Below are 24,787 nucleotides of genomic sequence, written 5' to 3'. Positions count from 1 at the left end.
GCTTGCTTAATAGTTACTGGAAAATTAAGGTGCTTTGACATGTTGCTTATAGACCGCGGGCATCTGTTAAAGTAAACGATGTATAGGGAAGGCGATAAGGAGCCTTCCTCCCCACACCCACCAGGAGACAGAATGAGACCCCTTATCTACAGGTCACAGAGACGCAGAGGACGCCAGGAGGTGACACGTATATCGGATGAAGAAGAGTATAAAACCAGTGACTTTGGGGAAGTGGGGCGCGTGGCGTTGGTGGAGTGGAGACTCCCCGGACACCCAGCGCGGTTTTGCTTGTCGCTTGCTCAATAAACCGATTTGATTCATTGGTCTGGCTCTCGTCAATTTGTTTCAGCCACATTTATAACATCATATGTGTATATGTGCATTCACCTTTCTCTCTGCTTTGTCCTTTTGGGGAGTACCTTCAGCACAAGCCCTATCCAGGTTGGTGCTCCTGGGGAGCCCAAAGCCCTCATCAGCGGGCAGACATCTTAGCGCGCTGAACCAAAGCCTTTGGCTACCTCTCCGGCACTGGATCCTCAGGCTCGCATCAGGGCCCACACAGCTCACTTGGCCTCGGTCAAGGCAACCGCCGAGAGCCTAACCACGATGGGGAGCAGGATGGCAGCTTGAGCCACCTCAGCAGCAAGGACACAAAGGAGGAGGAGGCAGGTCTGCCTGCCGGGCACCACTTCCACTGTGGTAGCCGAGCTCCGAGGCGCAGTCAAGCCCTGAGCGCGGCCCTAGTGAGGAGCTCCGGCCCCTCCGCAGGTCTCCCCGGGCAGGCGGCAGCCCGGACCCTTTTCCCTGAAACACCTCCCGGACCCTGGCAACCGCCGCGCCCGGCAACGGCGCTGCGGGGCCGGTGCGGCTGAGGCGAAAGATGAAGCAGGTAGAGGCGCCGGCAGGCGGTGCGGGGCGGGGGGGCGGCGGCGCGGCTCCCCCGGTCCCTCCCTGCTGACGGGCTCCCCGCCGCAGGCGCTGGTGGACGACACCGAAGATGTGTCCCTCGACTTCGGGAGCGAGGAGGAGCTGGCGCTGCGCAAAGCCAAGATCAGGTAACGGCGCGGGGAGCGGGCGCGGAGGCTTCAGCGTCGCGGCGCCCGCCTGAGGTGACTGGGCCTGGGCATCCCCTGCTGCTGCGGCTGGACTGGCGCATGGAAACACAGAAACGTCCTTTAAACATTGAATTCCGATTTCTCACAGAGAGGGTGGTCAAGCGCTGGAACAGGCTGGCCGGGGAGGCTGAGAAGTGTGCCCGGGAGGCTGGTCAGTGCTAGGCTGCTGCAGTGAGTCCAGTTGCTCTGCACGCCAGGCATCGTCCTGCCACTGGAAATGGAGATTTCACACACCCATGGCCGACATATCACGGAAAAAGCCCGAGCAACCAAGCAGTGTTTTTGTTAGAGCTAGAGAATTCAAGAGAATTCATCTCCAGCAAAACAATTTGTGCAGCAGAGTGCTCTGGCATTGTATTGCATACCCAGCTGAAGGGAAACATCAAGTTATTCAAAATAAAACTGTCATGTTCTCCTATCATGAGATGTGATATTATGTGGGTTATAATGTAATTTACCCTTGCAGCTGTTACCTGAGAAAACCCAACCCCTTGATCCGTCAGGGTAAAGCAGTCTTCCCTTAGGTTACCAGAGGTGTCCCTCTGCAGCTCTGTCCACACCAAGGTCCCACAGAGCTGCTGTTCCATCACTGGCTTTTGAAGAGTCTCCAGTCAAAGACTGTAAAGGGGAAAGTTTTATGTTAAAAGAAATTATACATATGCATGCACTAGTCAATGTATATAATCAGCTTTGACTTATATTGCTTTCTGCCCTTCCACCATCCCCAGTTTACTCTGGACCATGACAATGTTAATATTTCTTGTCAGTGTAAACAAGGAAAAATAAGAGATGTTAAGCCTAACATAAATGTTATCTGACATGCACAAATAAGCAATCATGTAGCTTTACAACACAGTTGCTCTGTTTTACTAGAGCCTGGTGAGGCATTTCTGCCCTTCCAGTGCATTGGACTTTGAAACTACATGAGGAGTCAGCCACGACAGAAGATTATCATTCCTGGAATTGCTTTGTTTCTGTGCTTTAGCAGCAGCAGTTTTTAAACAAAGGATTATATTTTGGTGCAGCTTTGGAGAAGACAGCCAAAAGGACTGGACTAAACTGGGAAATACAGTTTAGGAGTATCTTGAGTGTGCAAGCCACAGATACAGTCTGTGCGACCAGACAGGAGTTAGCATGAAGTGAAACCACCTCAAAATGTTTGTAGGAGCTCTACAGCATGAGTTACTTTACTCTGGAGATCCATTCCTACTGGTTCACTCTACCCAATAATGTATACAGGCAAAGTATCAGTAAACCACAGTATTCATTGATCCGCTTTGTGTAGGTACTTATTTCATTAGAGACTGCTCTTCTTTCTTACCCTCATTGTGACAGTACTAAAAGATGCTCTCATACTGAAAAAGCTTCTGCTATAAAATACAGAAATGAAACTCCTTACATTGTTCACACAGAAGTTTGTTTTTATGTTTCTGAAGAATCTTGTGCTAACAAGTCTGGAACACACCCAATGTGCTGTTGAATTTCATTGTCCTATTAGAGGGCATAACAACATGTTACAATCATTTGTCTTTAACTTTATCCCAATTTCATCCATCTTGAACTCTGTTAGAATTTGCATGACAAGTTGTGCTTTTGTGATTCTCCAAGGTATATGCAAGTGTTCAGTAAAAGCAAAAGATGTGTGGTTAGTGATTTAGTTAGTGGCTACTTTCATAAGAAGATTAGGAAAAACCTAACTTACACCATCTTTGCAGTTCATTTCAGTACCACAACATTTGATCTGGAACAGTTACGAGCATATGATCGCTTCTTTTTCAGATCACTCAGGTAACACAACATGATCAAGCAAGAGAACCTATTTGTTCAAAATTTGCCTAGATATATCTCAAGTACCAGACAGAGGTATGAAAAGCATATAGTGCTGCCTGTGCACTTCTGAGCAGGTACTGGGAATGATTCTCCTGTGGTTCAGGGGTATACATTAGGGTTAATCAAATTTGATTCCTTAATATAGGATGCAACTAAATTCATAACAGCTCATTCCTATCCTGATAGGCATCATGCTTGCCAACTGATTGGAGTTTACTGTAACAAGATAAATGGTAATCGTTTAGCCTCAGGACTCCAGGTCTACACTACATGGATTTAAATGCAGCAGGATTACTAGAAGTCCAAGTAAGTGGGTTTCTGTGCTTCCAGGAGTGAATATGTCAAACAGAGCCAGTGCAGAATTTTAGCTACCTTTATTCATTACTGGATTTGAAGGCAAAAAACCAAAGTTACCATGTTTTAAAGCCTATACTGACTTCCATAGTACAAGAAATCACTTTAGTTTATACAATGATTTCTTAATTCATCATACTTCTGGAAATTGGCTTTTAAAAAAATTTATAAAGTACAATTAAATTATATATAAATGCATAAGAAAAGCTATAAAACTTATTCTTTCAAAAAGGATGCAGATGGTTTAGCTTCAGGTTTTAAAGGCAATTTTATCTATCTGGGATTATCTCCTTATCAAAAATTCTGTTCATGTATGATAGGAGCTATAAGTTTCATCTGATGGCTGTGAATTAGGAAAACATTTGTTCTGTTAACTGAGGAAGTGAACAGTTTATTTACTGAATTCTGTTAGTTGCAGGATTTTTTTTTTTTTTTTAAGTGTAAATAGATGGACATTTTCTGAGATCAAGGGAGTTGTCCAAAGAATGAGATGCAAGTTTTAATGTATCTCCATATTATTTCCCTAGGACAAGAACCTGCAAGTCTGTCTGTGGCTTGGCTAGCCATATACTTGCAAGAGGACTGATACTCTGTAGTCTCAATAAAGTTTAGTGCTGTAAGAAATGTGAGCCTTTTGCTCATGTATTGCTTATTTTTAGTAAACACCCTTCTAAGTCTGATATTGGATTGGTATTGATTTAGCATCCAATCAGTCATTCATCATCTGACTTTCAAAATGAAGCACTACTCTAAAGTTACTTTCACATCTGAAGCACTGATATAGTTATAAAAGCTCAGTCCACCCTGATAAGCTTTAGAGCTGTGATCTCTGAATAGCTTGTATTGACACACGATACCACTGACTCAGTGAACTCTCATATCTTCTTGATTGAGATCAAGACCTGAAGTAGCAAGACAGTCTGGTTTTGACAGTTAAAATATTCCTTCTGCTCCACTCACCCGCCTACCCGCTTATGGCAGAAAAAGCTCCTTTTATTTAAAATTCCACATAGAATCATAGTCATAGAATAGTTAGGGTTGAAAAGGACCTTAAGATCATCTAGTTCCAACCCCCCTGCCATGGGCAGGGACACCTCACACTAAACAATATCACCCAAGGCCCCATCCAGCCTGGTCTTGAACACTGCCAGGGATGGAGCATTCACGACTTCCCTGGGCAACCTATTCCAGTACCTCACCACCCTAACAGGAAAGAATTTCCTCCTTATATCCAATCTAAACTTCCCCTGTTTAAGTTTTAACCTGTTACCCCTTGTCCTATCACTACAGTCCCTAATGAAGAGTCCCTCCCCAGCATCCCTATAGGCCCTCTTCAGATACTGGAAGGCTGCTATGAGGTCTCCAAGCAGCTTTAAGTCAGAAAAAGTTTTTGGCAAGTTAGAGGTTAGCATCGACGTGATCAAGAGTAAATATAAACTACAGCTGGGCCTCATGTTTGCTTCTCTAGTGATGTGTGTGCAGTACTACAAGCACAGTATTGCCGTGAAAGAAAAGATGATTACTAGGACAGTTAAACAGCTATAGAATAATAATATTACAATCTAGATATAAATATATAACTATTATAACTTATTTCTCATTCTTATCTATTGTAATAAGTAATTATAATTACGTATATATGTATCATTTTATTATACACAATAATAGAAGAACAAATTTAATAGTTGAATAGGCCATACTACTGTCATTGTTTATAGAGGTAGAGGAGCTAGATGAGAGAATCACTGACTTTAAAAATAAATCCTATTCAGAAAACAAGTTTTAGTCACGCAGTTTCGAGGGAAGAAGTTACTTAAATGCAACAGCCTCTAGCTAATTGTCACTTCAAACTAACACAAACTCAACTGTACAGGATAAATTTTTGCACTTGGCATATTACCCTGAAAATTGTTCTGTGCTCATTACAGCATTCTGCAACCCCCCTGTCTCATTGTACAGGCCAATATTCCATGCTATAGATCTGCTGCTTCCACTTAAATTCCCCTTTATTTTGTTACAGATGAAATTTTGTTTCATGAGCAAAGCACAGATATCTAGTGAAATTAATGAACATTCATTAATAGGAACTGTTAGGTTCCCAGCTTGTACTCCCGCTGTATAAGGAAGTGTTTGGTTTCAGACATTACATATGATTAATTTTGCCTTATAACCAGCAGCTTTTTTTTTTTTTTTCAGAATTCCTGTTCTTGTTCTCAAAACAGTTCTGAAAGGCATAAGATACATTTTAATTCTTCTGTGGTTTGCAATTCTGATTTATTTAATGAAGCAATGAGGATTTTAGGGTACAATGTTGAACATAATCACTAAATTCCTTCATGCATTACTAAAGAAACTGGTGAAAGACTATTTTGCTCTGTCTTTGAGAAAGTTTTGACTTGAACAACACATTCCGTCTTCTAGCTTTAGATTGAAGGCTGCCTATTGGAAATACTATTGCTTTGATAATGAAGATAGATATTAACATATGAAATAATACCAACTATGCACCAAAATACTACTACAGAAAAAGAACCACAACTAGAAATTGTTGTGTTATACTACATTGTTAGCAAATACTGTAACATTCCTTCTTGTTCCTTAACTTCCTAAGTGCTCTGTGTTTCGTTTTTTTTTCTAGACACCCACTGGCTTCCTTTTTCCACCTGTTTTTCCGAGTGAGTGCCATTGTCACCTACTTGTTGTGTGACTGGTTCAGCAACAGCTTCATTGCCTGTTTTGTCACTATTCTCCTCCTTCTATCCTTTGACTTTTGGTCAGTTAAGGTAAGATGTCCCTGAATAGTAACTACCTTTGAAGGATTCTGTGTACTATTAAATAAAGCAAAAAAGGAAAAGCGTATACTGGCAGAAGTGACAAAGATATTGTGATCTGTTAATTCATTAAATGTCTAGTCCATTTTCATTAAGACATTTACATATCTTGGCTAGTATGTCTCACCATGTTCTCAATGCCTGATGGGAGCTACTAATATGGTGAGAAAATCACCTTGCTTGCAGTAGAGATGTTTGTATGCTTTCCCCCCTAAAAAATTACAGAAATAAAGTAGTAGTGGTTTTCAGTACTGGATGCCAAAGGATGTCCAAAGTCACAATACTGTGTCCAGATGCAGCATACAGGAACTGCAGAAGAATCCTGGGAGTCTAGCTATGGCATCGGTGCCCTAAGCACATGCAGGCAGGTAGCTCAGGCCAGCCCAGAATCCCAGGGGCTTCACATAGAATCATAGAATGGTTTGGGTTGGAAAAGACTTTAAGATCATCCAGTTCCAACCTCCCTGCCATGGACAGGGACGCCTCACCCTAGACCATGTTACCCAAGGCTCTGTCCAATCGCCTTGGACACTGACAGGGACAGAGAATTTACCACTTCTTTGGGGGGCGTGTTCCAGTGCCTCACTGCCCTCACAGTAAAGAACTTCCTTATATCCAATCTAAACTTCCCCTGTTTAAATTTAAACCCATTACTCCTTGTTCTGTCACTACAGTTTCTAATGAAGAGTCCCTCTCCAGCATCCTTGTAGCCCCCCTTCAGATACTGGAAGGCTGCTATGAGGTCCTCATGCAGCCTTCTCTTCTCCAGGCTGAACAGCCCCAACTTCCTCAGCCTGTCTTCATACAGGAGATGCTCCAGCCCCTTGATCATCCTCATGGCCTCCTCTGGGCTTGCTCCAACAGCTCCATGTCCTTCTTATGTTAAGGACACCAGAACTGCACACAATACTCCAGATGAGGTCTCACGAGAGCAGAGTAGAGGGGCAGGATCACCTCCTTCGACCTGCTGGTCACACTCCTTTTGATGCAGCCCAGGATACGGTTGGCTTTCTGGGCTGCAAGCGCACACTGAAGCCAGTTCATGTTCATTTTCTCATCAACCAACACCCCCAAGTCCTTCTCTGCAGGGCTGCTCTGAGTCTCTTCTCTGCCCAACCTGTAGCTGTGGCTGGGATTGCCCTGACCCAGGTGCAGGACTTTGCACTTGGCTTGGTTGAACTCCATGAGGTTGGCATTGGCCACTTCACAAGCGTGTCAAGGTCCCTCTGGATCTCATCCCTATCCTCCAGCTGCCAACCAAACCACACAGCTTGGTGTCATTGGCAAACTTACTGAGGGCACACTCAATTCCACTGCCCATGTCACTGACAGAGATGTGGAACAGATTCGGTCCCAACACCAACCTCTGAGGGACACGTGAACAAGTTGTATGGGACTGAAGCATTGATGTATATTCAATATACTGAAACCTAGTATTCAACCAGGTGCAGAAATATTTTCTTAATTTGTTTGCTTGATTCCTCACAGCTTAATCATCCATTTTTCCACTGTGGTTTTGTTTGCAGTTCTCCTCTCCTACTGAGAAAATTTGTTTACTGAGGGTTTCTCCAACTAACTGACTTAGAAAAGACACACCCTATAATTTCTTACCTAAATCAGTATTATTGTACTAATTATCTTGTTTGGAAAGAGTAGGCCTCTAAATTTGTGGGAACTCATCCACCCTTACTGACTGTTGTGGTCAGGCTGACACAGCTTTTATAAAATACTAAAATTAGCTCCAAAATAACATGATTTTCAGACATGCCTTTCTTTTTTGTTAGTCTGAAAAGTGAGTTATGCTTCTGATTAATGTAAATAATTGTTTCTGTCACTAGAATGTGACAGGAAGACTTTTGGTTGGTTTGCGTTGGTGGAACCAGATTGATGAAGATGGAAAAAGCCACTGGGTATTTGAAGCCAAAAGGGTAAGTCTGCTAACAAAAGTAGGCACAGGACAAACAGAATCCATAGGAAAGCTTGTAAAGCTGATACCAAGTCAAATAAAGTAACCAAGGAGCACCTTTGTAATAGTTATGTTTATCCAGCCTCTATAGAAGATACTGTAAGTATTCAGTTGCAAGCCCCTGGATTGTCACATCCTGGAAACATTTAGGACAGAACCAGACTCACAACATAGTCACCATTTGCATCAGCAGAATAAAATTCATAGCATGGTATTACTGGTATGAAATGGCTTTGGTAGTTCTGTTTTCCAGTGAGAATATCTTGTAATAAACATATCTTCCCATAGTCAATCCCAATGCAGAAGCCTCTTTAGGAAAGATCTATGTTGAAAGCAATGCTGAATAGTTTGTATCCAGGTTGGTAAAATTAATATTTTATTCATGCTCATGGAATATACTGGGGAATAGAACCTGAATCACAGAGGACTCTGATACTGCCAGTGCTCCCCCAAACACCCTGAGCAAAGACACTCTGAAATGGCGTGGCATTGCTGTCACAGTCAAAGACTGTAGGCTTTTGCTTTCACTTGCAGTCGTGCTCCCCACCACCCCATTCCAGCAAGAGCCTGGAAGAACACCACTTCAGGTGCTACTCACTAGGAGAATTCTTTGCAGCCAGTCCAGCTGCGCACAGAGCCTGTGTAGCAGCACAGTGTGGAGTGGGTACTCTCCATGTGCAGGCCTGGAGTGCCCTCTAGTAGCCCTGTGGCTGAGCAAAACTGCAACCCGTAGCTGCTTTGTGGGTGTGGAGATGTCAACATACTGCAACTGAAACCCCAAAACATAGGCTAGCCTGCATGGAAGCAAAGAAAGTAGAGCACCTTCAGAGTTCCTTAGTTCTGTCAAGTCAAGAGCTTTCTTAGCAGTTAAAAGCAACAGCATCCATAAAAAGACCTGACCTCAAAATTACTGAGATAAGCCAGCCTAATTCACCTCCTACAGTTTGTTAGTTCTAGCCTAGAAGTACAAAGTTGACTCAGCTGTATGAGCTAAAGCCTTCTGGCAAATGGTAGCTTGATTAACATAAAAACAGCACCCAGAAGGGACATATCATTAGAGTGGATTGTATTTTTGTCATGGCTCATCGGTAGGAAATACATTGTCTTGGCAAGGTCCTGGACTACGTGCAATTCTCTTAATTTTCAGAATCAGGCATTCCCCACCTTCTTTGCTAGTCCTCTAGCAACTTTAAGTTCTCTTGCTTTACAGTTATATTTGCTTAGAAATATTCCAAATCACAGAATCACAGAATCCTAAGGGTTGGAAGGGACCTCAAAAGATCATCTAGTCCAACCCTCCTGCAAGAGCAGGGTAACCTAGAGTACATCACACAGGAACTTGTCCAGGTGGGCCTTGAATATCTCCAATGTAGGAGACTCCACAACCCCCCTGGGCAACCTGTTCCAGCGCTCTGTCACTCTCACAGTAAAGAAATTTTTCCAGATGTTCACATGGAACCTCCTATGCTCCAGTTTACACCCATTGCCCCTTGTCCTATCACTGGACATCACTGAAAAAACCTAGCTCCATCATCCTGACACTCACCCTTTACATATTTGTGAACATTGATGAGGTCACCCCTCAGTCTCCTCTTCTCCAAGCTAAAGAGTCCCAGCTCCCTCAGCCTCTCCTCATAAGGGAGATGTTCCATTCCCTTAATCATCTTTGTAGCTCTGCGCTGGACTCTTTCAAGCAATTCCCTGTCCTTCTTGAACTGTGGGGCCCAGAACTGGACACAATATTCCAGATGCGGCCTCACAAAGGCAGAGTAGAGGGGGAGGAGAACCTCTCTTGACCTCCTAACCACACCCTTTCTAATGCACCCTAGGATGCCATTGGCCTTCTTGGCCACAAGGGCACATTGTTGGCTCATGGTCATCCTCCTATCCACCAGGACCCCCAGGTCCCTTTCCCCTTCACTACTGTCCAGCAGGTCAGCCCCCAACCTGTACTGGTACATGGGGTTGTTCTTCCCCAGATGCAAGACTCTACACTTGCCCTTGTTGAATTTCATCAAGTTCCTCCCTGCCCAACTCTCCAGCCTGTCCAGGTCTCGCTGAATGGCAGCACAGCCCTCTGGTGTGTCAGCCACTCCTCCCAGTTTAGTATCATCAGCAAACTTGCTGAGGGTACATTCAGTTCCCTCATCCAGGTCGTTGATGAAAATATTAAACAGCACTGGTCCCAGCAACAATAGGCAGCTAATTCCTGGGGTGCTGTTGGCACAACAGGGGCTCACTCTTGAAATCCTACCTTCTGCTGAGATTTAGATTTTCTTCTAAGAAAAGCAATTCTTAAACTTACATTCCAACTACCACAGTTCCTCTCTCCTTTCTTTTAGGATGATTGCAGCCTTTTGTAATCTTGCTCAATCAAGTTAATTAGGTCTTTTAGGTGCAGAGTCCTCAGGTGTACTGACTTTTTTTCCTCCTAAATAGTCAGGGCTAGCGCAGTGTCCTGTCGGGTAATTTGTCGATAGTTTGGGACACAGGTGATTAAACTGTTTTACTGATCCAGAACATCTGTCTTCTTCTGTAACTATGAAGTCATAGAACATTATTCTCTGGACCTCTGCAACATCACTGGTTAGGAGAGTACATGAGAAAATTAAAGACACCTTGTAATTATTGTGTCTTTCGGGGTTTTCTTAGGCGAGATAGAGTAACTTAATCTTATTTACAAGTTGGATGCCACTGTCTGCCTCAAGATGGATGGATGAATCTTATTTTTACATGAGAATTCAAGATACTGAAAATGAACTAAAAAGCTTTTTGGTTTTCAGAGTGGAAGAGTCCCCAGGGTTTTCTTACCCAGTTGTATTGGCACAAGTGGTGGTGGAGTGATCTGAGGTTTGGAGTGAGATTTTGAATTCTGGTTTTCTAGAAAAGATCAGAATCTTCTGTACAATTTCTTTAGTATCTTTTAGGTAATAGGAGTTAACAATGAGCCTTTCAGTGTATGTAAAGACAGGAGCTGTGTTGACCTGAAAATACCTGCAACCACAGCTTTCTACAGTCTGCTTTGAGGTTTTTTTGCAGACTTTCTGCCCTTCCCCCTCATGCTTTTGATTTGTGAACAGGGCACCTGTCATGAATTTACACTACAGACAGTGAAGTACTCGCACTGAAGTTCTTCTGCTTGTACCACTATCTTCTGTTTCACACTTCTCTAAGGCCTAGAGTTAACATCACAGTTAACTTAGTATTTCTGAAGTTTAAAAACGAATTGTCAGTGTAACAGAGCTTGACCTTAAAATACTACTACTGATCCATAGTGTTAGTGTTAGTGTCAGTGACAAAAGGAATAATTCTCTCATTCAAATGTGAACAAAGACCAGAACATTTTGACAAGAAAAAACTGTCAACATATGGTAGGGCAGCAGGCAGAAAACCTGGCATTAGCTACTTCTCTGCTTATTCAGTCTTCCTTCTATGCATATAGTAAGTGAAATTTAGGTAAAGATGTAATCTTACCTATTTCTCCTCCTCTACTGATTTGTTATTTATTGTGGCTTTTGTCTTTGTGACTAGTGGTTTCAAAAATTTTTCTTGTAGGCGCCTTCAACAGCTGCCTCAACTGAAGCTGAAGCACAAATCTTTTGGCTTGGTCTCATTATCTGTCCAGTTATTTGGACCATGTTTTTCTTTAGCACGTTGTTCTCCTTGAAGCTGAAATGGCTGGTAAGTCTGGGGGTACTGACAGACCTGTGGCTGACAGGAAGTGTTGATAGAGAGAACAGCCCGGATCTGTTAGTTTTACAAGAGTCTTTGAACAAGTACAGAACTTGTAACAGTACAAAAATTCTAGTAACAGCTTCATGCCATCACAAGAAGTTTTCTGCAGTCAAGCCCTGCACTCTGGAACAGATTAATTTTTAGCCCCACTTCTGCCAGGTTGTTAAATGTCAGCTCTTTCATCTAACTTGAGAACCTGAAGTGGCTGGTGAAATTGTGGACTTCTTTTTAAGTGTAGCAACCTACTTTCCCCAACTTAATTCAAAGAAAGTGAATAGGATAGGACAAAAAGCAAACCAGTGATGCTGGTGTTCAGGTTTTTAAATATCCTAGGGACTGGAATGTTACTTGCTCTTAAAAATAAGTCTCTGATACCATTCCTCTTTGAAAGAATCAATACCATAGTGCTTAAAACCTTGATAAATTGAGCTGTCGGCATGTATTTTATAATTCCTGTATTTATAAGCAACCTAGCCTACCAAAAAGAAAAAAAAAAGTACATGATGTATTTTTCTAACTACAAAAGGAAATTTGCTCCATAAACTGCATTAAGATATCTTTTTCTATGAAATCTTCATATTTTCCCTGCGTAAATCTTCATATTGCCTGGATAATCCCCATAGAACTCATTTTGTCAAGTTCCTAGCCTTGCTCCTCAGTACAGTTCTTAATTCAGTTTGAAAAAATAAAAAGCGTCTTGGAGATGCGCAGCTACATAACCAGTAACAGATTACATTTTATTAAATAAAACAGGAAATTTAGCTATGTGTATGAATCAATTACAAATCATTAACCACTTTCTGCTGCCCTGAATGGCACAGCCTAACAAGCAATAGTTGAATTAAACTGCAGTCTTTCTCCACCACTCCAGCTTTATCTTTAGGACCAGTTTGTTTGCTAAATTAGGAGCTGGTTTGAGGTGGAACCCTAACTGGCACTGGATGCAGGTTGTTCAGGTGGTTGCAAAAGGCAAGTTACACAGATGAAAATATGATAGCTCCAAGGAAACTGTTGCTGAGGCTAAGAAAAACAACTTCAGCAAGTTATTTCATTAGTCAATCAATCAAATGGATTCTGCCTGCTGCTAAACCTACAATACCACAAAAGGATCAGATTATTTTCACTGCCTGATAATGCTAGATACTGATTCCTATCTATCAATCCTCTTTGGAAATCTGCAAGTTACAGGATCTTATTTGTATTTAATAGGGCATTTGTCAGCTAAACAAGACTGCAGGTTTGCTATGTATATGGATGTGAAACTTGCAGATACAAATCAGGCTTAACAAAAGTGGAATGATTATGGAATCTGTTCAATAGGTGCTTTTTGATTAAGTGCTTTTAGGAAAGTAATGAAATCTTTCAAGACACAGAGTGACAAAATAAATATGTATCAGTGTTTTGATAAAGAGACATTTTGTAGAAAGGAACTATTGTGTTTGATACAATTGGATCTGTTTGAAGATACTTCATTATTGGAAGGACTGTCTCCCTCTTGTAGCATTTTTGTATATTTAAATCGTATGCACACACATGTACAGACCTGTATATATATATTCTACACATACAGTCTGTATATAGTGGTATATTTATCCCAACTCAACTTTTGTTTGTCCACAGGCTCTTGTGATAGCTGGGATCTCCCTTCAGACTGCTAATTTATATGGCTACATCCACTGCAAATTAGGGGGACAAAAAAGCATCAGTAGAGTAACCTCAAGGTTTTTTGTCACAGCAGATGTTCCCAAGAGTAAGTACCAAGTTGGTCTGTCAGCTACAACCCATGAAGTACCACATACCAACCTGCCCCACACTGTTGCGTTTGGCTCTTCCCAGGTCTTAGCTTCTGCAATAACCCTGGCAGGGATGTCCTGACTCTCCACTAAGCCTTACTCCATTTCACTCTGCTCTGTGTTTGGATGCCTGCTGAAGCTTCCCAGCTGAGCTGTTTCCAAACCCCATGAAGAATGTCCTCCAAGTTAAGCCTTTGGAGAGGTGCCTCCTGAGGTCTCATAGTGCCTCTGGTTAGGTACAGCTGGGGGACCCATCTTCAACCCTCAGGCTTCCACCTGGCTCTTCCCTAATTCTTATATAAGATTCCTACATACTAGGGGTGCTGACACACTCATGTCCTGTGTTCATCCTACAGGACAGACAAGGAGAATGTCAGGAGACCGCACTGAGGAACATGGGAAGACAGGCACTAGATAATCAAATAAGGAAGAACAAGGAGGATGAATAGTAAAAACACTCATTTGTGAAAACTGTTCTTCATTGGAAAGTACTTAAGTAAAGCTCTTCTAGAATTATACCTGCATGAAATCATGATTTTGTCATTTGTGTTCAAGTCTTTAGATTCTGAAAGGTTTAGAGCCTTTGCTACTTACAAGTTTCATCAAGAAGTGGTTTATATAGTCACAAACTCAATGCTTTCAGTTCATACAGAGCACACTGACCCATCTGTCAACTAACCCCAAACTGTTGTATTATTTTAACCGAGAATTAGCATGGAATCAGAAAATGATGCTCATTTGTTTTATTTTAGAACTACAATAAACAAAACCAAACTGCCTTTCCCCCTGGAACACAATGCTGGTTTCTCAAACCTTTGATTCCTCAATAAAAACAGAGAGGAATTATAATCACAAATGGCCTCTCAAAGATACTAAATGCTTATTTTTAAGTGTTCAGGCTTACAGTCACGTTGAAGGAAGAACAAAAGTCACTCAGCAAGTTCACAGAGTACTTGTGTGGAGCAGCCAGTTATGTGTAGTTACAGTCCGTTAACCCTATTCTAATACCTGTAATAAATAAAATACTGTACTATAATTAACCCACTTAAATTCCAGTAGGTTTTTACTTTAAAACTGATGGCAATTGTAAAAAGAAGAGACACTACTGCACTGAATCTCACTCAAAATACAATCTTTTCCACTGAAATGGTGTTATCAGTGAAAGCACAAGCGAGCAGGTGTCACAGCCCATGCTACCGTGTGTGTAGCAGATACATTAGATACAACACCCCCATACCAAAGAAGTGCATTTTATATTCAATTTTCTAAATAAAATCTCATGCACGCATGTCTTCAAATGCCATCTGCACGTTTAGTCTGTTAATATGACAATACAGGATGCAGACTGCACCTATGCAACCCAGCTGATGACTCAGTTTTACAGCGCTATAGCAAGGTTTGAGACCACCTATGAACTATAGGAGTCTTAACTATGGAAAGAACCTAAGGCAAGAACATTTGCATTAAGAATTTATTTGCAATATACAAAAAGAATACATTCCTTCTATTATTTCAAGGCGTAAGTTATTTTTCTATAATTAAACAGGAACTACATTTTTATTCCATTCCTAGATTAAATAATCTTTTCTTCTGGAAGATGGTGTTGATCACAGTACTCCCGAATTCCTGCAAAGACAGGGATAAACTAATATAAATAATATTTCAGTTGCACTTCACAAGTTAATTACTGCTGCTTTACTCTGTCCCCTGTTAATACAAACACCATTAGCTGGGCCTTTATCACAGTGAAAATGGCTTTAGGAATTTCCCAGCCATTGTATTTTTTCAAACTGTCCATCCCCGGCTCTTCAGGTAGCTTTTGTATGGGTTTTTTGTGCCATTACAGTTAGAAGTGGAGGCAATACTTTGCCAGCTGTGTCACACTCAGATGCAACAGGCCTGATCAAGAATCCTGGGACGTTTCTGTGAGGGCAAGTACAAACACATCTTTTCTGAAAACTAAGCTAATGACTGAAGCCAAATGTTGAAACCAGTTATTAAATACAGTTTTGTTTCTGCTTGAGAAGCCTGTTGTAACTGATGACCAGAAATGCGAATTAGTATTTGCATGTTACTTTCATAACTACTACACATGTCTATTGTTGTTATTATTCGAGGCAAACCAACATAATTCTGCTTAATACAGATATTTATTGCAGAAGTGCTCAGAGCTGGGAGGATGCATTCAACACAGTGATTTTCAGACTTACTCTGAATGATGTTCCTGTACGATGATGTAGCTGGAGACTCAGGTGCTTCAGACAAGAAAGACTGGCCTTTGTCACAACATTTCCCTTGAAGGACAGGGAAAAACACAAAAGTAAAGCAATGGGAAAAGGTTAAGTTTATTTTATCCTTTATTCCACTACTAGTTATCTCTCTCCAAAGAGCTACCTGCATCTCTTCCTCATGTCAGTAATATAACTGAGAACTACAGCTTACAGTTCTATGAAGGAATACTATCAGCAGGAACCTTCACTCATTAATCTGGAAGTACTGACATGTTCCTGGATGTCATTAAATCAAGTATTAATTGGTAACAGCTGGTGGGCAAGGAACCAAGCCTTTCCACTCTCCATAAGGGAGGGAACTTGGGTGGTTCCAGGAACTCTGAAGTTAAAGCACTAGTTTTAACACTTAACACCCACAAGATACTATTCTTTGTAGTGGTGTCAATTTTTTCAGTCTGCACTTCCAGGTGATGAAACCAAAGAGAAAGACATAAAGACATGTTGTTCTTCAGATATGATTATGCAGCTGAAAAGATGCATAATCTAATCTTAAACAAGATTATGTTTCAGGCTAAGGGAGTTATCCGAGCACTTTCCCCTTTCACACCACACTCTGCTGCAGTCCCAGGAACTTCTGACTGAAAAAAAATAAATGTCCTAGCTAAAAGGGAATATTTACCTAAGGCAAAATATTTCATATTCTAATTTACGAGTGTCCAAGCCAGGGTTTTCCAGTAACAATGTCAGTATAGGAGAAAAAGCTTGTTTTAAGCATAGTGCACTACAGTAGCTTTACCTATTTGAGGATCTAGAGGCACTTTACCCAGGAGTGAAACACTTAAATTCTGACACATCTTCTCTGCACCTCCAGTAGTCGGCAGAAAGATCTGAGATTCTTTCTGGGACAACATGAAAATCAGAGTTAAATACTGCAATTTTTGAGAGCAAGGTGGGTTTGGGGCCATGGTAAAACCCTTTGCAGCATGCAGGCAGCCTTACCTTACACTTTGGACATACAAAGCCACTCATATTTTCCACAACACCTATGACTGGCAGTTTCACTTTATGGCAGAAGTTGATCTCCTTCCGAACATCCTGAAGTGCTACTTCCTGCAACCATTGGGAAACTCTGCTATTGTGACTGTAACATTTGGATGCTGAACCCACTTAGAGCATTTTTAAGGGAAGTTTATGATGAATTATTACCGTTCTGTTTGTATTTTGAAGACCATGAACCTCTTATGTGCTCCAGCAACAATTCTAAACATAGCAGTAGAACAGGTTCAGCAGTTCTAGCCCACTGAATGTGGTTCTGTTTTGAAATCTGACTGGACTCTAGCAGAGATTCAGCCACGTTCATCTCCTATATTAATCTCATATCTTTAGCTCTTGAAAGGTAACTTCTCACATTTTCAGTTTACAGGAAGACCCCTGGGATTCTCAGTAGAGCAGGCAAGGACAAGAACCACCAAATTCAATTGGAAACAGTTCACCATCCCCTCAGACTTTTCAGATATATGTATGACCTCTTTCAATTCTCCTGCTCCCCTCTTCTTCCCTCGCCACCCATCCAGTATTGCCTTCACCACTTCACTTCCTTCACATTTTATTCTTTCACCTGTTGTGGAAATGCTACATGTCTTTTGCTACTTAGATCTCCCCTTCCTTGCCAAGCCAAGCACTACAACATGTTTGCTGACTTTTAGCTCTCCAGGTACTGACTTTTCTTCTTTAAAAATGCACATCATAATGTTGCCTACTGGAAGCAACAGGCTTCACGTGGTGTAAAACAATGCACATCTTACCACTTAAAAACTATACTTCTCCCTGATTCCTGAGCACTAGGCCATTGTTGAGCAGATTACAGATTGACGATGTGAACTATGATCTTGCTCAAAGAATGAAGCAAAATCCTGCCTTTTCTCCATGCACAACCCAACAGCTTTTGACTGTGAACTGCCTAGTGATTTAGTGACCTGCTCAGATCCCCCCTCTCTCCCAAAACACCCATATCTCACAAACCAGCCAGCTGTAGGACAAACCAGGAATAACAACTCACTTTGGTTCTGGACTGTCATTTCTTTGCAGTCCGTCTCTAACCCAAGAATCAGCTGTAACTGCCACGAGGCTTTCACCAACAGAAACCAAGTTCTCCTACCTGAGGGGTAGTGATTATAACAGCCCCATCGACGTGCGTTGCACTGAGGTACTGCACAACAGACAAATGTTCATCTGATGTTCCTGGAGGTGTATCTACAATCAGGTAGTCCACTTCACCCCAGTCCACATCACGAAGAAATTGTTTGATCAAACCTAAAAGAAAGGATAAAAAATGTGGAAGAGGAAAAAAATCTCCACGTAGTTAAAATTTTAGAGTCTTTCAACTTTTACAGTCCAAGTCTGCAGATTCTGCTGACTTGTCAACTTAACTACAGGAACGCTTATTTTCCTAAGGCTTCTGACAAGCCTGTAGTGACAGAAAAAGGGGAATGGCTTTAACCTGACAGAGGGGAGATTGAGATGAGCCTGGGAGGGTGGTGAGGCATTGGCACAGGGAGCCCAGAGAAGCTCTGGCTGCCCAATCCCGGGCAGTGTTCAAGGCCAGGTTGGATGGAGCTTGGAGAAACTTGGTCTAGTAGAAGGAATGCCTGTCCATGGACAGGATGGATACAGTTGGAAGTGGATGAACTTTAAGGTATTTTCCAACCCAAAATGATCTGTGATTCTGTAACTTACAAAAAGACAGCACTTGACTTTCATCAAATGAATGTTCAACTAAAGAAAATAAGTAACCATTCACTCATTGTTCCTACAGCTTACCATACTATTTAAGTTCTTAATTAAATGTGCTTATGACATGAAATCTTTCAATTACATAAATTACCATTAAAAACACTTGATACATACCATTCTTTTTGGGTCCTCTCCAAATGACAGCATCATCAGGACTACTAAGCAAGAACCCCACAGACATGACACCTAAGTTTTCTTCAACATACTTATGAGAAGTAGAGACACTCAGTTAGAACATGCAGAACAGCAAAGACAGACTAGGGAAACAAACTCTGAAATCAGACCTTGTAGAAAAAGCAGGTGGGGAGGGGAGCCATGAAGACAATAATGGCAGAAAACCTACATAAGTCTGATCAAAGGGCACTAGAAACTACACCTTTTGCAAAATGCTGACCAGCTACATTCACAGACTGAAAAAATCCAGTCGTAGTAAGACTTACAGTGGTGTTTAACAGCATACGCGCAGTAGTCAAGAGTATAGTCAGAAATTCAGTAAACAAGGCATACTTAAATTCATAAACTATTCAAGAAAGAGAGTATTATTAAGAAATTAAACATTGATTTTTATATATAGCCCATAAGTTCTATAGGGTCTGGGAATTTATGTCATTACAAAAAGAACCAACAGCAGCACCCCATTTAACCCCGCCCCATTAGTTTCCCCCCTGGCAGGCAGTGCACAACCCAAACAAACCCAATGGCCTCTCTGCAAGGGTTGCCCCAACTCACCACTGGAGACCAGCCAGACCCACTCTGATGAACCTGAAAACAGACAAGAGCCATCAAGTGATGCTGCAAATGAATACAGATGTCACACAAAACACATAAAGCGCTGCCCTGCCAATAGGTGCGGTGATGCTTGCGCTGCAGCGCCTGAGCTAAGAGCTGCAGGAGAACCAGATCTCCATTAGCAAGTGAATAACAACTGTTCAACCCAGCTGCAAGTTTACCCACGACTTTACAGATTGATATAAAATATTTTAGGGCTGATCATGCTGACATCACTTAAGTTCTATGTAGCCATGAACATACGGCCAATATACAGCAAAAGTTGGCTTGCCAATATACAGCAAAAGTTGGTCAGCCTGCAAGCTGGTCATCCTGATGAGTGCGGCCGGCGCGACGGACCGACCGACCGGCCGACCGACCGACCGACCGACCGACCGACCGACCGCAAGCTCCCCTCACCCCCCGGCTGCGGCCCACCCGCCGCCTCCGCCATGGCGCCCACAACCGCGTCACTTCCACCCGGAGCCAAAGAGGCGGGGCTCCGAAAGGCCGCCCTGTACCGCGCGCGCATGCGCCGGCGCTACGCGCCGCCGCCAGGGGGCGCTCCGTGGCCGGCTGTCGGCTCTGTGAGAGGCCGGACTCGGGGCCGCCGCTCAGCCGCGGCAGGTACCGGCAGTGCCGGCGCCGGGGGAGCCGCTTCCCCAGCGCCCTTTCGCTGTACCCGCCCCTGCTGCGGTCCTGGGGCGCGCAAACAGGATTCAGTTCAAGGCAGCAGTGCTCATAAGTATTTATAAAACCGTTCCTTGTTCTCAGATAAGACTGTCTTGCAGAAAACACAGATGGACATCTGCAGCAGCTTTTCGAGAAAGGAAGCATTTTCACGCTCTGAAGAGTCACGAGAGAAATAACATTTCATTGACTCTCAAGCCCGGGCAAATTTCGCTTACCGTGACTGGGTTCAGATTTCATTAGTGACTAGAAAGAATGTCATTCCTGACAAGAAACAGAATTGCCGAGCAGCTGTATGAGCCAGAGCTGTTTTGCTCTGGCACCATCTTTTTGCTAGAGGCATCTCTCTGTTAAAGGGATGTATACCCTCCTCTGCACGCCCAAGGCCCAAACTGCCTGTTTCATTGTTATTTTGACTCGGTTTAGCAAAAACACGTTAGTGACATAGTAATTTATTTTGTTCTCCTACATGATGGTGCACTCTAAAATTGCTGGTCCTGCAGCACCTGCAAGTGCGATACAGTGTAAACTGGAGAAGCAGCAATAACAGAACTCTCGGGGCTTATTCTTGTTCCTCAGTAGTTAAAAGCGGAGCAAGAGAGTATGCAGCGAGTTAAGCATCTTCCTGTGTATAGTTAGGGGCTCCTCTGTTATTTGGAAAATATTTTAGGAAAACCAGGCCAAATTAAATGATCCCATGGTTTTACTTTTCGTAAAGCTGCTTTAGATGGAACGGGTTGCCCAAGGAAGTAGTGAACGCTCCATCCCTGGCGGTGCTCGAGGCCGGGCTGGATGGAGTCTTTGGTGGCATGGTTTACTGCGAGACGTCCCTGCCCATGGCAGAGGGCTTGGAACCGGATGATCTTAAGGTCCTTTCCAACCCTAACCATTCTATGATTCTATAAAATAAACGTCTTGTACATTTTTAGGACCCACGGAAAAGTTAAATAGATAGTGATCCCATATAAATGTGAAATTGATTTGAGTCTTTTCAGAGATTGAAGTAAAAAAAGAAAAAAAAGCCAACATACTGGAATTCAGCGGTAGGACGATTTTTATATGATTGTAAATTGTTACACTTAACCTTTTGGCTAAGGCAGGCCCAGAGTTCCTGCATCTTCTGTTTCAATCTATGCGGATCAGAGCAAGCTCAGTTAGGACGCAGATTAAACGTCCAGATGTATATTTGAAACCTTTGGTTTTAAAGTACGGTATTGACAATGTGATATTTCCCTCTTTTCTATGACAATGTCATGTTTAAGATAGTTGAAAATGCTGGGGATTTTAGAGATACCCCTTAGCACAAACAGAACTTGTGAATTTTTTGTGAATGCTTCAGCTTTCAGATCTGTTGGCTGTATCTACGCCAACACTATTCCCATTGTTACAAAGTGTTTTATATAAAAGCTTACAATATTCCCAAATCTGAACCCAATCTCTCCTCTTCTGATATGCTTGATGAAGTGTGCAATGAAGGTATTTTCTCTGGGCACAAACTAAATCAGTACTTCTCCTCAGTACAATACTCAGTCGTCCCGTGTCAGTATACACAACAAAGGCACGAAAGTGACTCTTCCCAATGGTTCTAACTCTGCTTCAGCACTGTTAAGCTATCTGAGCTCGTTACCTGCCCCTGGCACGTTCTGTTGAGGAGTCTGTGGTGGTTTTTTTCTTTTAAATGTGCTTTTCTTCTTAAGAGATTCCTGGACTATTCCCCACCACCATCTGATGAAAAAATACACCAAACTTGCAAAGTCATAAAACAGTGACCTGCAGCGAAGCTTCAAAAGACACAAACAACCCCTAAACCCAACAAGAGTAAGGGACACGGTAATCTCTGTTAAAAATTTAACAGTAAAAGCTGTCAGGCAGGTCCAAATTAATTTCAGATTTGAGATCTGGGTTGTACTTGTAATCCAAGGATTGCAAGGTATCCTAATGTGACTTGGAACACAGGCCCGCAGACCTGCTCGGGTCCCTGCCTGTGCGCTTCACAGCCAGCCCTGCGATGCAGTGTCCGTGTCACAGTGGGTGGTGTGTGGCCGAGGGTGCCCCTGCCCATACTTGGGGCGCACGCGGGCCAGCGGTGCTCATGTCACAGAGGCCACTGTGACTGGTGGCGGGGGCAGGCCTATAAGAAAGGGAACGCCGGGCACAGTGCATCGCTGCGACCTGCTGAGGTGCGGGGAGTAGAGGGCAGGGACAGGGCTCTCGGGGGCCTGCCGAGGAACGAGGGGGCTCCACACCGCAGGGCTCTGGGCCTGTGCTGCAAGCTCACCCGCGTCTCTCTTCTCCCTCACAGGTAGCAGAGGAGCATTTGGAGAAGCAGCCCCAGCGCTGCTGGGACAGGGACTCTCCAAGCGCCCACCTTTGATGTCTGACACCTCCGCAAGGAGGTCTAGGACACCCGACTCGATGGAGCAGGGTGAGAGCAAAGTCCCCCTCCTACAGCCTGGCAGAGGGACTCCTGAGGCTGTGAGCAGCCACCCTGCGGGAGGGCCGCTCCTCTGCTTGGCAAGCGGGACCAGGGCTGGGCAGTGCGCACCCTCCGGGACACCCATGCCTGCAGTGCCCTTTCCTCTCCAAGGCTTCCAGCCCTGCTCAGCAGCCAGCTAGGCAGGGACAGAGCAGCCCTTGGGGGCAATCCCTCAGGGATGCATCCCTGGCCCCACAGAGGTGCTCATTCTCCGTGGCATTTGCTCTCTCCCCTCCAGCATGCGTGCTGTGTCACCGCACAGAGGCAGCCCCGGACATCTGCGGGCTAAAATGGAATTATGAATGGGGCTGTGCCCATGGCTTTTGCCTGGTGAGTTCCTCTGGGGCTGGTTTTATGTTTGCAATGCACCTGCCCTGCCACATGCCCCTCATCTGCTCCTTGTCTCTGCTCTTCTGCAGCTTTTTGCCAGTGACCTTCATCCCCAAGGGACCGAAGAGGAAGAAGAGATCGGATTTTCTCTTATGGATGTTCTACTGACAGTCAATCAGGCAGCCCAGATGGTGAGGATCTGAGATGATCAGGGTGACTCGTGCCAGGAGAGGTTTGCGGGAGTTTAGCGCAGATGCCAAGAACAGAATCCCAGATTTTCCACCCAGGTCTGGGACAGAAGTCTTGCTCCCAGCAGCTCCACAGAGGCTCCAGCACAGGAGCCTGCTCTGCCAGGTGGATCTGTGGCCTGTGATCCAGCTGGGGCCACATCCCGCCCCCTGCCCCAAGGTGTGGGTCTGGCTGTGGAGACCCTGAGGCTGCCGCTGATGGGGGCTGCCCTGCTCTTTCCAGGTCTGCTTTGTGTGTGGCGAGAGGGGGGCCACCGTCACCTGCCAGGAGATGGGCTGCGACCGCAGGTTCCATCTCCCCTGTGCCGTGGAGGGTGGATGCATCACCCGTTACTTCCTGCCGTTCAGGTACCCCCTCTACCCTTCTCCCCATCGCCAGGGAAGGACCCAGCGCTTCTCATCTCACCCATGCCTTCCCTCTTCCCCTAGTTCCTTCTGCTGGGAGCACCGCCCACAACAGCAAGAGCTGGCGGCTCCAGAGGACACCAACTGCCTCATCTGCAGGGACCCTGTTGAAGGCAGAACGACCTATGGGACCATGGTGTGCCCAGCATGCAAACATGCCTGGTTCCACAGGGCGTGCATCCAGGTAGCAGTCGTTCCCTTGCTCCGGGCACGGCAGCCTCTCAGCAGCACCGGAGCCTCACTCACGCTCTTTCTGTTTCTCCTGCAGGGACAGGCTATGAGGGCTGGCGCTTTTTGCCTGCGCTGCCCTCTGTGTCAAAATACGAAACTGTTTCTAACAGAAATGCTCCTCATGGGGATCCAAATCCCCATAAGGTTGGTGTCCTCCTGGCCAGCACTGTGCCACGCCTGGACCTGCCCCCGCAGTTGTGGCCCTCTGCTGACCCCCAAGTCTAGGCTTTAGCTCCATGCCGGAGTTGGAAACAGCGTCTGGGGGGAAGAGCGGGGAGGCCCTGCATATGCCTTATGCTGGGGCAGCAGGGGCTCATCCATTTTCCTTTCTCCATCAGACAAGCGGCATGGGAAGACAACAGTGCATACACAGAACTGTACCAGAGGCACAGGAGCTGCGATGCCAGGGAGTGCCTTTGTCCAGGAGGAAGGGAGGAAGTAGAGCCAGACGGGTAAGTTGCCAAAGATGCACCCTGGGGCTCGGCACGGGACCTCTGCCTCAACAAGGGCTCGAAGCAGAAGGGCTGAGAACAAGAGCTCTGCTGGACAATCCCATGCTGTGGGCGTTTTATCCTTAGAGTCATGAACACATTTCTTTCCCCAGGCCCTGGCAGCTCTTGGGGCTGGGGAAGGCAAGGCAAGGCCCAGCAGCGGGTGCCTGGTGTGGGCTTGGCAGAGCCTGTCTGCTCCAGGAGGGCTGGGGCAGCGCTCTGGCCTACCCTGCCCCAGGCCTGGGAGCCAAGCCCTTGATGTTCCTGCTTTCCCTTGCAGCCTCCAGTGCCAGCTTAGAGCTTGCTGGTCCCAGCACTGCCAGCCCAGCAGCATCGGGGCAGTCTCCTGGATCTCTGGAACTGGAGTTCAGCAGCCCCAGCCCCAGCAGCCAGGAAGCACCGGGGCAGACTCCTGGATCTCTGGAACTGGAGTCCAGCAGCCCCAGCAGCAGCAGCCAGGAATCACCGGGGCAGACTCTGGAACCTCAGGCACAGGAGTC

General features: G+C 44.5%; 3 protein-coding genes across 3 annotated transcripts; 2 read left to right on the top strand and 1 right to left on the bottom strand.

Moving 5' to 3' along the window:
* Positions 1-880: 880 nt before the first annotated feature.
* On the top strand, positions 881-14,142 carry TVP23A (trans-golgi network vesicle protein 23 homolog A). The gene is given in 7 exon segments (XM_057407858.1): positions 881-935; positions 938-1,055; positions 5,938-6,082; positions 7,969-8,058; positions 11,652-11,777; positions 13,452-13,581; positions 13,981-14,142. Coding segments are annotated over 7 exon segments (726 nt in total). The 3' UTR covers positions 14,043-14,142.
* Positions 14,143-15,081: 939 nt separating this feature from the next.
* Positions 15,082-19,451, bottom strand: NUBP1 (NUBP iron-sulfur cluster assembly factor 1, cytosolic). The gene is made up of 7 exons (XM_057407859.1): positions 19,378-19,451; positions 18,763-18,853; positions 18,014-18,168; positions 16,855-16,965; positions 16,652-16,754; positions 15,835-15,918; positions 15,082-15,250 (listed from the first exon to the last, which is right to left on the bottom strand). Exons 1-7 carry the CDS (start codon positions 19,429-19,431, stop codon positions 15,198-15,200), a joined length of 651 nt encoding a protein of 216 aa, XP_057263842.1. The 5' UTR covers positions 19,432-19,451; the 3' UTR covers positions 15,082-15,197.
* A 3,911-nt stretch (positions 19,452-23,362) lies between these two features.
* Positions 23,363-24,045, top strand: LOC130598525 (G2/M phase-specific E3 ubiquitin-protein ligase-like; the record flags this gene model as incomplete). Its single annotated transcript, XM_057408039.1, has 3 exons — positions 23,363-23,508; positions 23,590-23,749; positions 23,834-24,045. Coding segments are annotated over 3 exons (501 nt in total), but the record flags the coding sequence as incomplete, so codon positions are not given.
* Between the last annotated feature and the right edge of the window lie 742 nt (positions 24,046-24,787).

The sequence above is a fragment of the Pezoporus wallicus genome, unplaced genomic scaffold (genome assembly GCF_028554395.1).
Source record: "Pezoporus wallicus isolate ANWC-B61680 ecotype Strahan unplaced genomic scaffold, APGP_CSIRO_Pwel_v1 contig_4012, whole genome shotgun sequence".
NCBI classification, from domain to species: Eukaryota; Metazoa; Chordata; class Aves; order Psittaciformes; family Psittacidae; genus Pezoporus; species Pezoporus wallicus.
The sequence above is the reverse complement of the archived record's forward strand: the minus strand, read 5'-3'. Positions and strand labels throughout refer to the sequence as shown.